Source organism: Coptis chinensis, chromosome 3, assembly GCF_015680905.1.
Source record: "Coptis chinensis isolate HL-2020 chromosome 3, ASM1568090v1, whole genome shotgun sequence".
Lineage (NCBI taxonomy): Eukaryota > Viridiplantae > Streptophyta > Magnoliopsida > Ranunculales > Ranunculaceae > Coptis > Coptis chinensis.
The window spans coordinates 45472862-45488351 of NC_141458.1; the positions used below are offsets into that span (position 1 = coordinate 45472862).

At 34.7% G+C, this 15490-nt stretch overlaps 1 protein-coding gene and 1 long non-coding RNA gene across 2 annotated transcripts; both read right to left on the reverse strand.

Annotated features, from left to right (window-relative positions):
* Positions 1 to 285: 285 nt before the first annotated feature.
* On the reverse strand, positions 286 to 5929 carry SDF2 (stromal cell-derived factor 2-like protein precursor). The gene is made up of 6 exons (XM_086602006.1): positions 5577 to 5929; positions 5358 to 5498; positions 5140 to 5280; positions 1167 to 1216; positions 959 to 1088; positions 286 to 559 (listed from the first exon to the last, which is right to left on the reverse strand). The coding sequence occupies exons 1-6, from the start codon at positions 5682 to 5684 to the stop codon at positions 476 to 478; spliced, it is 654 nt and encodes a 217-aa protein (XP_086458132.1). The 5' UTR covers positions 5685 to 5929; the 3' UTR covers positions 286 to 475.
* A 7594-nt stretch (positions 5930 to 13523) lies between these two features.
* On the reverse strand, positions 13524 to 14972 carry LOC147509781 (uncharacterized). Its single transcript, XR_015216634.1, has 3 exons — positions 14822 to 14972; positions 13837 to 13956; positions 13524 to 13581 (listed from the first exon to the last, which is right to left on the reverse strand). It is a non-coding gene; the product is annotated as an uncharacterized LOC147509781 (long non-coding RNA).
* Positions 14973 to 15490: the final 518 nt, after the last annotated feature.

Consider the following 15490-nt stretch of genomic DNA (forward strand, 5'->3'; position numbering starts at 1 on the left):
AAGAATGAATCTGCAATGAATTGAGCTAATTGGAGTAGAAGGCACATGGTTTGAGAACTCTGAATTTACACACAGACCACAGTTAGGGTGGTGGTGGTCATAACAGCAACAAAAACGACGTTGATAATAATATTAAGATAATTTCACAGTTAACATTGAAAAAAACTTCTAAAGAGTCCTTATGCTACATTGCATGGTAGGATATCAAGCAGAGGTATTTTTTTCGATAGGTTTCTCTCATATATACGAATGTTCCTGATAATGAGAATAACAGTGCAGAACAAGTAGTTGGCAATGCAGAATATAATAAACATCAACATATTTTTGTGAGATGAAAAGGTGCGCACAAGTCCTAAATGAACACGCACAATCAGTATGAACATGACTGGCCATAAGTGATGATTCTTCTTTTAACTCAGAAGAGATACAAGCATGATACAAAAAACCCAATTACTTCAAGCTAAGAGAGCCAAATCTACTTGGTTTCAGAAACTGGAAGGTAAACCCCTTCCGCTGCCAACCACACATTATCAGGACGCTTGTCACGAACTCCACAAATCTGCACACAAGCCCACAGTTACAGTTTAATTGATCTTAGCTTTGAAGTGGAAGGTCAGACACAATGGTGGAAATGCTTCACAGATACTGTTAAGAAATATTATGTTATTAGGTAAGATTTATGTATTGTGAGAATAAGGAAAGATTTGATGTAGTATTATCACATGCTCTATAAATGTGCTAAGTAGGCATTATTATTGTATTGGATATCTTGACACCCATGTATTTAGTATTTATAAATAGATAGTCGAGAGATAATGCAACTCTATAAGTCTTTCCTCCACCAATATATCTTTATTCTTCTTCTTCACCCTTGGTCCCTTACTGGTTTTCCTTAGTATTGTCTAGTTTAATCTTTCCTAGCATTACCATTTACAGATATCAAATGACATTTACTTACCTCTTGCTGACCCCCAGCTATTCTGGAGTATTTCTTGTCATGACTGTGCAAATAACCAGTAGTGTCAATGTGTTGCAGTCTGATCCTTTGGTCTTGTCTCCAAGTTTTCCCACTTCCCTCTATCTGAAGCCTAAAAAGTGCACACATAAGATGAAACCATGTCAGAGAAACACATGTAAGAGATAGTTTGAGGCAACGAGCTCCTCACCTCCAATAATCCCCAGTATCAGAGTTACCATCATCTCCAAAGCAGCTCACCTGCATAAAACTTGCTGCAAGTTACATATTGAAGAAAAAAATCCAACAACGAAAAAGTAAAAGAAGCTCACAGCCAGTAAATTAAGATAAACAAGAGAACATCATTACAAAAATGCCGTCTCTAAACCCAATTAGGTTGTGTATCACATCATATTTTGTGTTCTCTAACAAGTACATTAAAGGCCAATTTACTTGTTCTCGCGTTGCTGAAAACAATTTCTCTAACCATGTAATTGACAACCCACCCCCCATGCGGTGATGAATGAAGGACTTCATTAGCTAGGAATAACTTAAAATAGAGAAAAACTATTAGGTGAGCAAGAACCTCACCACACGGAATTCAATCGAACCAGCTGAGAACAATCTGTCTTTAAAAGAAATACAAAATCACCTTACAAAGCATATTCAATTGAAAGAAGAATCCAGAAATATATAATCACTGAACATGTCCTATGATATCCAATCAACCCATAAAGTTCATCACCACTAATACCGTGTAAAGTTTATATTCGCCTTGTTAATCAAGATAAACCCGCTTATATTTACATCAACAAATATAAATAAGAAAAAATGCATCTTTATAGTTCTTAAAACTTGCCAAAACACTGCTGCTGGAAGCAGTCGCAAATCTTTAGCAGAAAGAATAATATCAGCTGATGTATTGGAAAAATATCATTATAGGAATCAACTGAAACCTATTTTACATGGACACGCCATATTATAAAAAAAAACTGTGTCAGATATGTATACACGTGTTTGTGACACGACACAAACACATATAGTATGTGATATACCTCAGCTTTTGATATTTCGCCGTGTCAGACAGTTAGTACCACTATCAGATACAGACACATGTATTCGTGTCAATGTAACTTAGACCGAAACGTATTGCCAATATACAGGTCCAGTAATATGGCTTGTTGAAAGAAGAGGAAGAGTGGGATTGCTCCCAAATCTCAACAGAGAAGGGGCATCAAATGATTAGACAATTCACAATAGCCTCTTTCCCGTTAGACATCACCATCATCATATTCCTTTGATGGGTCGAACAGATAAGTTCATTCTTTCCAATAAGTTCTGTTTCAAACCATCTCACATATAATATACCTCTTGAAACCTTTTCTTAACAACCTCACCCCACGTTAATTTAATTTTGGTCATCTTCTTTGAAATATAAATGATGTGCAGAGTAAACCATCATTTGATTTCTGTTGCTGGACGCCTCTTATATTAACCGTTTCTTATAACTTCATCCCACGTTAATTCTGTGCAAACTAGTCTAATTCATACATCCACAGTCCAAAACTTGTTGCGAGGTCTTTCACACGTGTTAATATTATTATAATTTTTTTTGGCTCTAGGTTGTAGCCTCAAGGAGGCATATCTTTGTTAGGTGAGCTATTCTGTATGAGTATGACACAGTAACCTCAAGTAGCAGGAGAACCAATAGCTCCAGCTAACGTCCATTGGAGGTCGACATTTATTGCTTTTTTCTTTTCTAAAACCAACTACAAACTAAATTGACCTAAACAGTACATAAGTCTAGTAAACAAAAAGGCATTATTTTGTAAATTATCACAGGATTTAGGAACTCCCAAGCCCTACTTTCTACCATTAACACATTTGATCATAAAAAGCTCAAAACTTTTCCAATCTTATCTTGATTCATTCCTGTTGAGTTCTAAGAGGACATCTCCCGAGGGGACGCATTATTTTAGGAAATTTCTATCATGTATAACTCTGATATTGATAATATGATTTAATGACATCCCCCAACCTGAACATCTTAGAAAGATTCTATTATGTAGAACTCCGATATTTTCTTATATATATAGAGTGATACAAGGCAGAAACTAACTATGGTCGTATCATTTTTTTCTCTCTTTCCTCCCAAAACTTTCATCTCCATTAACAACACTATAATTTTTACTTTTCCTATGGTCTTCCTATAACACAATCAAATGCTTTCATGGTATGTGATTATATTGTGCATGTGTTGTTTTTGTTTTTGTTGTTTTGCGTAGTCTATACATTTATTTAATCCCCTTCTTTAACGACTTTTTCTCTTATCAATTGTGCATGTGTTGTTTTTGTTTTGTTGCATCTATACGTTTTAAAACATTTCTCTTATCAATAAGGCATCCGTTTGTAAAACATCAAGCCACAATAACATGCTTATAGATAGTGATAGAAATAGACAATTGTTTTAGGGGTCATATTGGCAGCTTAGCGGTGATACGAGATTATAAATCAACATCCATCCTCCAACTAAAAAAAATAAATACTTTAGAAGGAATATCCGTGTTCTAAATTAGAAGGGGCAGTTTAGGCCTCCTACCCACACCTTTTGCATGATATATCAGGAGAGTGTTTTTGATACAAAGATTCCCTCCAAAGGCTGCACCGATAGTTGCTCACCTACAAAGTTTGTTATATCTAGAATGTGTAGATGAAAAAAAAGGAAAGAAAAAAGTAACAGTCCCGGGCCTAGGCGGACTCTTATGGATCACCATTTTCTTTACATCCATTAGTTTTTCCTGGACAATCTGAACGAATCAAACATGAATGGTTGAGTGTGATTATGAACGTTTCATGGAAGGTTCACATGATACTTCCAATTGTTCACATTGAGGTAATAACTCGACAAGAGGAAAGAGAAACAAAGCGTGTGTGTGTGGGAGAGGGAGAGAGAGAATTTGGTGTCGGTGAGAAAAGAAGTAAAGAAGATAAAGAGAGGACAGAAAGACAAGGAAACTGCCAAATTGTAACTCAAGGCAATTGACATTGTTACAACAAACATGTTTCTATATTAGGTTGCGGTCCATTCTTAAGGATTGAAAACCAAGCACTCTAGAAAAAAAGGTACTATGGAAAACCTGTGCAAATGCAACTAAACAAGAACAACGACGACGGCTTTAGTTAGTAACAATGGATGCCTGAAGGATTCCTAATTGATAGTGAATCCAAACTGGGCACCAAGTTTAAAATAAAACAATATTAAAGTTGGACTGCACAAACTATTTGTAAAATAATTTCTACGCATAACATTGTAACTCATAAGAGTTCCAAAAATTCATTTCCTGAGCTCTACATATGTTTTTCCAGTCATAAACACGAGTATAAGGATGGTCAAGATTTGTTAGCTGAGGCAGTGGCTAGGCCTTAAGGACAAATAGGGATGTAGGAAGAAGGACCACTATCCAATGTGTCATTTTCAATTTCTGAACTCACTACTTATATCTTACAAAGCATTCAAACTAGCATGTGAAGACATGTGCCAGAGTTCGATAAATACATGGTTAGCACTTAGCACTGACCAATTATACATTTTTCAGCAAGCATGTCCAAGTTTATAATGGTTTCAATAAATTTATCTGTCTTGAAGAGACCTGGAACCTAGTTAACCTCCAAACCAACACATTTTGGTAAACCCCAACCTCCCCCTCACCCCCTCCAAAACTTACAGACACGACTAAAAACCTGAATATATAAATATTCATGACAAGCAAGAGATCTTAGCAAGCTAATGTGCCATTTCTTAATTTTATGCATCAACATTGTTAATACATAGGGACGTTTTCTACTGCACAAAGGAATCTTTCCCTTGCGGATTTTTAATAGACAATTTTCATGAAATAGGGCTACAGAACAACATTTTAACCACTCTGAAGTGCAAGTAGGACTAGGGGAAATTACAAATGGAAGGAGGGGAGAACTCCATGTCAATTTTTGAAGGTGTAAAATTTCCAAGTGTCCACAAGAAAGCAGGTCAACCAAGATAAAGTTGAATTGTGCAACCAGACACACCACAATAAGCTTATACATATATTCTACTAAAAATTCACAATGGTAAGTACACAATCTATGTTCTAGTCAAGTCACATTACGTCCATAAAATATAAAACCAATAAGTAGTGACTAACCTCGAGATTCCCAGAAATGGGTGATGCATGCAAGTGGCTATGAAGCCATCGTCGGGTCCTCATATGTTGCAACCTAACAATACTTCCACTAGTAATAGCATCCCCTTGTTTCGCAGACATATCAGGCTGTGGCCTAACAATCTAAACAAAAAGAAAAGTTACAAATCTTCAAAAAATAAATGAGCAAAAAAAAAAAAAATGCCGCACAATATATTTACCCAATAGCTATTGGAGTCATCGACATTAGGAAAGCCAGTAACAGATTGTTGCCCACTACCGGACCCGTACGGAACGTCATGGGAATGGAGTCTCACTTTTGTTTTCTCATGCATCAATTTAATAACTGACCCATACGTAATCTGTTTATTATTAAAACAACCAAACCAAATATTAGATATTAAATTTAAGTGAGAGGAAGGATATATTTGTAATTATACCTCTACGCCTTCTTGAGCCGCGGCTGAAGCTGACGAGGGAGAAAACTCGTCGAAGCCGAAGCTGGTGAAAGAAAGAACGATAGCTAGAGCAAAGAATGAGATGGCCATAAAGAGGAGGAAAAGAATGAACCAAGTTTGCTGCCAAAATGGAAGACCAGTTGATTTCTTGTACACAATACGAGTAGGGGTTTGAGGGGGAGAAGGTTGTTGTTGTTGTTGTTGTTGTTGTTTTCTACGAGAGAGGTTTTGATGCGGTGAAGAAGCCACGATTAATCGATCTGGTTTGATCAATTTTTTAATGTTAGATTTGTTCTCTTTTGTGTTTACTTCACTTTTTATTTTGTTTCTGTTTTTTGTTCAAGTCTTCGGTTTTTAAGAATTTTCAGTTGTGCCACGTACTACAGAGTGTTGGAACGAATGGGTTTGTTACACGTGGAGGTCTTAGTGACGTGTAAGGTTGTGGTTAGAGAAACTGTGACAAATTATACGGTGCGAATATTCAATGTTCAAGACCACGTAAGGGTATGATGGTTCAGCCTTCAGCTAGTACGTGTTGCTCCACCCTCTCCAAAAAATTTCGCCCCCAAGTCGATTTGAGTTTGAATTTCGCCATAAGTCCAAAAGCATGAGATGAGATCAGCAATGTAAATTCAAATTTACATATTTTATATAAATTGAAATTTTCTTATGTAAATACAAATGTATATATGTTTGAAATTTGAATTTACATATATATGATGACGTCAACCCGATTTGTCCTTGAGCTAAAATTATTAGTAAAAAATAATGACGTAAGCTCGGTTTTCCATGAAAATATTGGTCATGGAGAAATACCAAAGTCTAAAGAGAAGTGGAGGAGCCAAGAACTTTCTTAAGGGGTAGAAACAGGGTCTACTCTGTCAAATTTTTGTATAAGAGACGTTGGTATTTTATATATTAACAAATTTGCCCCTAAGTCAAATTTGTAAAAAACCTCCATTTTTAACATTCAAATTTGTAAAAATCCTTATTCAAATTTTTCCCATTTTGCAATCTCCCAAACATTTTTCAATTTCCCCATTCAAGCAATGTCAACTAAACTAGTGAGTTCATGCTTAGGGATATGTGCTACCTTGTCAACATCCAACCTCACCATAGTGGCCGATAATAGTTTCGATCACATTATATTTCTACCTTACCATTTTATGATGTCATATATAATGTAGAGTTCATGAAAACGTGACTTATTTATATTTTTGACAATAACAGCTTTTTTTTTTTTTGCTTGGCATAGAAAAAGATGGGATGGGATGATGCTATGTACTCCTATTAAACATATATATATGTTGCTGCAAAAAGATGGGATGATGCTAGAAAGGTGAGGAAACAGATGAAAACTGAAGGGGTCACTAAGGTTCCAGGGGTGAACCTGATAGAACTGAATGGGAATATGCACCGTTTCTTATCGGGTCACAAGTCGCACCCCGAGTCATACAACATCCACAGAAAGTGGCCAGAGATCTCTACAAAGCTGAGAAGCATGCTAGGGTACTCGCCTGATACAGTGCAAGTATTGTTTGACATAGAAGAGGAGGAGAATGAACATGTTCTATCCATTCACAGCGAGAAGCTTGCCATTGCTTTTGGGTTCTTACATTTGGCTCCAGAGGACACTATATATTAGGATCGTGAAGAACCTTCGTGTGTGTCGAGATTTCCATGATGTTTCAAAGCTTATTTCAAAGGTTTATGATCGTAAAATCATAGTGAGGGACAAAAATCGTTTCCACCATTTCAAAAATGGCAGGTGTTCTTGTATGGATTATTGGTAGATTAGATGTGCATTGATAGATTGACTACTGACAACATGGCTTACTTAAAGGGATCATGGCTTCACTGTACTTGGTTGATTCATGGATTTGATCAAAGATGCTAGTTAACCTCCAGTCATGCCATTAGCATGGAGTCCTATTAAGGATTCACTCCAACAAAAATGGATATAGTCTATTGCAACAGGAGCTATATGATGTTTATATTTATCTTTGTGCAACATAACAGTTCGAGAACACAACCTCACACAAAGCTGGTGTAAGATGTGGATTAGCATTCAAATGTTGTTGCGCTAGGAGCATTAGGTCCAATATAGTTCATACTTCTCATGTAAATGAGTTGTTGAATTTAATTGGTGAGAAAAATGAAGAAAGATTGAAAAATGAGGCAAATTTGAATTGGGGGTGGTTTAAATGTTAAAAATGGGGGGTTAGTTTTACAAAATACCAACGGTTTGTTACACAAAAAATTGACGGAGTGGGAGGCAATCACTAATGATTTTGAAAATAGGAGATTTTCTCAAAAGTGGGTACAAATTTTTGGGGTGGGGGTTAAGTCAAAAAGCCCTTTTATAAGGCCCAATGCAAACTCCTCAAAATTGGACATTATTGGTTTCTTTTTCTATATTAGGATATGGGCTTTTGCACTAGATCGGGTTTTGTTGTTAGTTTTTAAATAATGTAGTAGGCTTTTTTAAGCTGAATGGGGCCCTCAATTTTGGTTTTTGTTTGGGGGCCTATGCACGGCCTTAGACTACATAGGCTCAGGGCCAAGCCTGGGTGGAAAACGCCAGCATAATGTTCAACAAACTATGTAAATTAAAATCTTAGGGTTTGTTTGGAAATTTTCCTTTGGAATTGAAAATATAATTCCAAGACTTACAATTTCAAGTAGTTAAAATATTGAATATATTGAAATCTCAAGTTTCTGCCCCTATAGAAACTTACAATTCCTTGATTTTAGAGATTTTATGTTTTCTATTCCAGTGCATAAAATGTTGCCAAATAGGGTGATTCTTAATTTTCAGAAATATATTCTAAATTTTACCTTAAAACCCTAGTTGCCAAACACACCCTTAGTAGTCAATTGTTTTTCTAAGCCTCTGATTGCTAAATGTGCCCACCCTCTGAATGCTACGTGCTAAAACCCGTTTGTTTTCTATTTGTTTTCTATTTGAATGCTGAATACAAGACATTTTGTCCATTTTACCCTGTGCAATTTAATTTTGATTTCACATATATGATTTCACTAATACAAACACTCTAAATATGATTTCATGTAATCTTGTAAAGGTTTGTTTGTTTTTCGTTGTGCAAGGTGGAGTTGGAAATAATGCTTAAAAATTTTGAAAAGTAAATTTTAGTTTAAATTTTAATATTAATTTGAAAAGCTGTAAAAGACAGAAATAGCTATAATTTTGTTGGCAAATTTTCAAATTAATAAATTTTCAAATTAATATGTAATTTTCAAATTTTAATATTAATTTGAAGAGCTGTAATTTTGTTGGCAAATTACATTGTTTAGTTTAAGCAAAGAACAAATTCAACATTTAACAAGGGGAACGCTGAAATCGATTTGTGGCTCTGAATGCTGAAACCAACTTAAAAAAACCAAACGTCTTTGCTAGCCTCTGAATGCTTAAAAGTAATAAAAACAAACAACCCCTTAATGAAGGAGTAATATCTAATTAACAAAATTGGTTATATATTATATATAATTGTGTAGTAAAACTTGAGTAATCAAATCAGAAATTAAGTAGCTATTCTGGTTTAAAATTGCTCAAGATGACCAGATGATTACTATTGGTTTGCTTTCCTTTTTTGCTTTACTTTCTAAAGTAGAATTAGAATAGAATAATTCATGGGCTAAGGAAACATGGGCCTTGGCTCACTTAAATTTATTTTCAAAAACAATAAACTTTTATAGAGTGGGCCTAACATAACAAACACAAATTTGGTTGGTTAATTGTTTATATTGAAAATGATTGGGTCTAGTAGTAGTATTTTTTTTTCGAAAAGTTTAGGATGGACCAGGCCCTCCTAGCCTTTATGTAGGTGATAAGTGAAGAGGATAGAATAGTGGTGATTAGGGTTTTGTTGTTCATCTTAGATCCTTTATTTGGATGAATGGTTTGATGGTTGGAAAACCTCTCTCTAAACTCTCTAAACTTTCTAATGGTGGAAAACACTAGTTATCTTATAAGAAAGGTGTTTGATCTCCACCTACGTGGCAAACGTCCATTAGTAGGGGTCTCCATTTTTATTTGTTTAATCAACAGGGCTAAAGCCCAATTTGCAATACCATGGATCAATGTACATGCCTATTAACTCATGTGTCTATGGCTGAACCTTAGCCACATGGCTTGCCACTAACGTATATTAATTTATGTCCATATTCGTTTCTTATCAAAGAGATAATTATCAATTGAGATGAGTTATATTCAATTATAATTACTTAAGCTACAAGAATATTTGAGCTACAATGAGTCTTTACTCTACTTATATAAATACCAAACTATTTTTCATAAAGAACTACGTTCTTGAGACTTGATCCCATCGATAATTTGGGTACCTAGGCAATCGAAAGGTACAGTCTCATCATTCTCTCGATCACCATCACTTTTCTCACTACATTTTCTACGTTATTCATCTCTTTCGTCACCACTTAGTGTTCTGATCATATTTGATCAAAACAAAAGGACTAAAACATGAAAACTTGGATTAATGGACTCAAGAACATGTATGTAAATGATGTGGTTGTTTAATAACTAAATGAACAAGTTGTATTCATTGATTGAATACAACTTGCTTAAGTTGCTTTAAATGAAAGAAAACAAGATGATGGGTTCAATAACATATAAACAAGATTCTTAAAACTTGAGATAGATTGATTGAAAGCAAGAACTTGAATGAAAGAAGAACTTAAAGTACAGAAAACAAATAAGGACTTAGATTTAAATACTTGTAGTGAAAGAACCTTGAAGAACAACAATTGAAATAAAGAAAATAAAAGGACTTTTAATTAAATGAGTTAAATGTAAATTTAGGTTACACTACTCCTAACAAACCAAATGGTTTGGACCTTAAAATATTGGATAACTAATTATCTACATCTCTTTAGTTTATATAGGACACCAATTATATATTTGCCCCTCCTTCTAGAAACAACCTTGAGGATAAGATTAAGCTTTGTGGGCTTTTGACTTTAGCCCATATAATTGAATTCTTGATTTGGCTTTAAGTCTTTGAGTCCATAGCTTTTAGCTTTGAGTCCTTGAGTCTTCAACTTTTAGTCCTGAGTCCTTGAAAGGTAACTTTGACTTTTCAGCACTTTTGCTTCTAAACTGGAATCTTCCCAAGCGGCGTCAATAGCAATCCTTTTTGCGTTAAAATGCACGTTTTGGGAATATACGTCATAAATGGCATGTATCCTTCAAAAAGTAGCAACAGTTATAAGTTGTCTGTTCATTAAGCATAATAAAGGCATAATTGAAGTATTGTAAAGATAATAAAACGAACATTTGGGGACTGATCAACTACCCCCAAACAGCATTTTGCTTGTCCTCAAGCAAAGATGAGAGAGAAAAACTAAGATCACAAATGTGTGATTTATTCTACTAGTCTCGTTTCGTGGAGAGCGATTGCATTGACTATATGCAACAAGGCCTTAAACCACTAGGAATTCCCCAGTGGATGAGCTTAAGCTTCATGAGAGTTTTCCATAGAAACTCATAAACTTCCTCTATCTAGTACAAAGGGTCTTGTCTCTTTATTATTCTCAGAAGTCTATACATCTTGTTAGTGGGGGAATAAAGAAAAGCTTCTTTGAATTCAGAATAACATATACACAGTAATTTAATCATTTAAAGATAAATATGCAAAACATGAGTGGTGAAATGCAAAAGCAGAGTCGTTTCCAAAACTTTTGGAGAGCGTCCTTAAGGTGGGTTCTCACAGGGGTGTGTTGCAATCATAACTCTCTGATAGATTCACTCAAGTTTTGTTTTCTCAAGTGCAGATGTCACTTATATTCCTCACATACACGAATGACGTCCAAAGAAACCGGGGTCGATTGATCACAATATCCACGTACTTACTATCATACCATCCTATTCGTAGTTGAGCTAGATGTATTTTATTAGGAATTATGGGGCTATGGTAGTAGTTTAAAAATAAATGAAAGGGAAAACAAACTCTGATAAGTTGAGAAATTGGGTCTTCAGGATATTTGTAACTAGAGAAGAACCTCGTTTTGTTATTTTGCTTTCGAATTTGTGATTCATTCTTTAGCCCTTTGCTTTGTGACTCCATATGATTTTGATTTTTGGGAGTTCTAACTTTGCTTTTGTTTCTTTTGAAATCGACTCCTTTTGATTTTGAACTTTTGGGAGATTTCGATTTTTGAATATTTTCTTTCTTTTTCTTTATTTTCTTTTTGAAAATTCTAACTATTCTGTTTTTGTACAAAGCCTTCTCTTCTCTTTTTACTATTCATCCAATTCTCAATTTGTCAGCTGGGTACGCTTTTTATTGTATGTAGTAACGGTTCAGGGATTGTAGCGAAGAATTAAAAAGGTTTTTAGAAATTGGTGAAGGCTCAAGGAAGGTAACTAGAGAAAAACTATCGTTTTGGGTTTCACTACAACAGAAATTACATTTAAAATCACTCTATAAGTGATGTCAAAAATATACCACATCACTTTTGAAAGTGATATAAATGGTGGCGACGTGAAAACTAAGGGTTTTTAAAGTCACTTTTTCGGTGATGACAGCAAGTGATTTGATAGGTCTTTTACATCATTTTTTTGGTGATCTGGTAAAGGTGCATCACTTTAAGAAGTGATGACCCAAAGTGACGTTATTCAAATATAAATCACTTTTTAGGTGATATAATAATTGTTACGTGAGAATAGAACATAGACATCACTTAAGAAGTAATGTTAAAAACCAATTAAACAACACCTAAAAAATGATCTCACATATATTTTAAGTCACTATAAAAGTGATGTCATAGTAACCAAAAAAGAATTTAAAAAAAAAAGAATTTCTACATTTGCCAATAGAAACCCTAATAAAACCATTGGTAATCAAATATAGAAGAAATATATCATTATATTGTCATTAGTACTAACTAGTATGCTTGAAACACCAAAATACTCATTTATTTAGAATGGTACATGGACAATGTTGAAATAATCCATACACATTGTCAAAATACAAGCTAACTAGCTTTGAAGACATACACCGATAGGGTATAATAAAACTAGAGCTTAACTAATCACGATGCAATATGTGCAATCATCAGGCTGCATGCTAGTCTCATAGCTATGCCTTTATCGATATCCTTGCTTTCAATATATAAGCTAATTAGGCACATCCCAAACTCCTTCAAAAGTCTCCAAGACATAAATACTAACACCTGTATATCTGCACACATGCCAACAACAAGACAAAAATTTCGTGTAAGCGTACGTACATGATGGTGGAATCTTATATATACAGGCCTCACCAAACACACTAATAAGATATTACAAAATCAAGAATCATTAATGACTAGTCAACCTACATTACTACAAAATATAATTGATCAAGAAACAATCTCATCCTTAGACCATTCAACTACAACAATGACAAAAACTAGATTATTGAGAAAGTTGAGACAACTAGAGAAAGAAAAAGTCGGTTCAACTATTACTAATGGATGCCTGGAACAGATCCACACAAGGATATAGATAGGGCAGCACAGTTCCTCACTTGATATCAACAAGTCATATGTTAATTTGGTCAAACCTTTGGCTATGAGAAAGAGAGGTAATCTATCGAGGAATTCATTTCGTAAGAAAACTCGTCAATCCATCCAATAGAGCTCCTACGTATTATATCATGACAACCACCCTCAAATGTATGCAAAAATAAACAAACAAAGAGAAAAGGTAATAATATATGCAAGAACACGAGAACATGCACACTATAAGCAATTGGACCCAAGTCATGTACGAGCTCCCAATTTGGCATAAATCATGTACAAAAACAAGAAGTGCCTGTAATAGTAACCCAACTGAATGTACTTATTGCAGATTCCCAACAACAACCCAAGAAAGAGCATATAATGGAAAAGATGGAGCACAATAACCTAGTTTTGAGATGGTCGGATACCATGAACTTCCTGACCTTGATTTTGATTGTCCATTAGGTATCTGCATAGAAGGTAAAATGCCCAATTTCGTAGCACATCTTATGGAAAAAAAAAATCAATTTCAGGAGCAAAAGGAACAAAGGAATAAGTATGAAACTCATTGCGTGCCCGTCTATGGTGTATTCTCTTAGGCACGCTTCATGTAAGCTATTGTTTTGTATGGAATGAAAGCACAAGTAAGGAAACACAAGCCAAGTTTATAATCAGCCATTTGACATTAAAAAAAAAAAAAAAAAAAAGTATAAGAAGCACGGACTAGATTGATTTACATATCTGAAGAGTCTAAGACTCTTTCCTTTTCCCCTCCTTTATCCGGGCTTGGGACCGGCATAAAGCTAGCGACAACTTTACAAAGGCGGAGTTAAAAAGTTTTGGCCTACAAGAAACAATCAAGAACAATCAGTATGGATATACGAATAATGATCAGTTCTAGAACCTGTAAACATATCAATAACAAAGTTAACAATATATTCAATAACATAGATATAACACCAAGTAGTTGAATTTAAAGCATTCACCATTCATTGAGTCCAATTCCAACTAAATATACCATCCCAAACAAAAACTAACACAACTTTAACAGTTTAGGAAGTGTGTTAAAACATCGTAAGACAAGCTCTTAAAATCGCGTGCCCATCACAACTTAATTTCCATTGCAATAAGCTCAAAATTGGCAAAAATTTAAAATATTAAACCAATAAAAGAGAGTGGTGAGGTCCCTACTCCTTAGTCCATACCCAAAAACCAAAAGGCAATACCAAACCACCACATGCACGCTTTCTTGTTAATTAAAACCCTTAATGACACCTTTAATTCCTAAGTCAATTCATTTTTTTCCAAAGTTAAACCATTAAAGCAAACTTATACTTGGAAACTCCAAGCAAAGCAAACCAACAGGATCACCATAATAAGGTAAACCATTAACGTGGACAAACTAACTATTCCTTAGCATGTTGTTCATTATAGCTACAGCATGCATATCTTAAAAGATCAAAGAACCCCAAGCAACATGAATTGCAAAAGTTGAAATATATACCCAAGGCTGATAATCTTCACTAAAACTAAAAAATCCACCTTTCTTTTCATCCCATACACAGATGGAAATATCAAAATTAGATGGTAGCTAGTATGGCACTAGCAAGTGCTGCTAGCCATCGATGGAATAAAAAAATGATTAAACAACAAACAGATAAGAGATAAAAATAGCAAGGATTTTGTACTGTTGAGTTATGAGTGGATACCCGTTGGTGGTCAAGATGGTGTTTGGAGCTAAAAAAGAGGATGAAGCTGAAGAGGTTGAAGTTGACAAGTTCATCATCATCAACTGAGACATCCTTGTTTCATAACGGAAAACAGCTTCTACGCAGAATTTTGTGATGTCGGTAAACAAAACTAAAAGAACAAGAATGAATTGATAAATCAAGCATCTAAGATGATTGGTGTACAAGCAAAATCTAGTTCACTACAGACTTTTACTTGCTTAATTTAATACCAGAGTAGTTGTTTTCAATCGAAAGACAACATTGTTCACTCAAAAAGTTTAAATTGGGGGAAGCTAGATTCAAAAGAGTAATTTTTTTTCCTTAAAAACATCAAACAAGATTGAAAATAATGGAATATAGAAAAATAATCTTACTTGTTTACAATATGTTCTGTAAAAATCAGATCTTCTTAGCAAATATCTTTTGACTCCTCAAATAGATCGTGGAAGACATGGCTAGGGTTTAAGAGTAGTCGCTCTCTCTTGAAATCAACAGAAAAATATTCTTCTTTTTGGGGAAACCATGATAAAGATGGAAAATATTGAGTAATATATTGTGGTTACCTGAGAGATGAGAGAATGAGATTGAGAGGAAGAGGAAGCTACTCGAGCCAAAACCCTTGTTGAGAAAAATAGAATGGGATCGTGA

Bases quoted from the DNA above. Each gene is read 5' to 3' on its own strand.
- SDF2 (XM_086602006.1), bottom strand. From the start codon at position 5,684: ATGGCCATCTCATTCTTTGCTCTAGCTATCGTTCTTTCTTTCACCAGC. The intron at 5,499-5,576 runs GTATAATTACAA...AATAATAAACAG, and splicing joins CGGCTCAAGAAGGCGTAGAG to ATTACGTATGGGTCAGTTAT. The intron at 1,217-5,139 runs GTTAGTCACTAC...AGTTTTATGCAG, and splicing joins CCATTTCTGGGAATCTCGAG to GTGAGCTGCTTTGGAGATGA.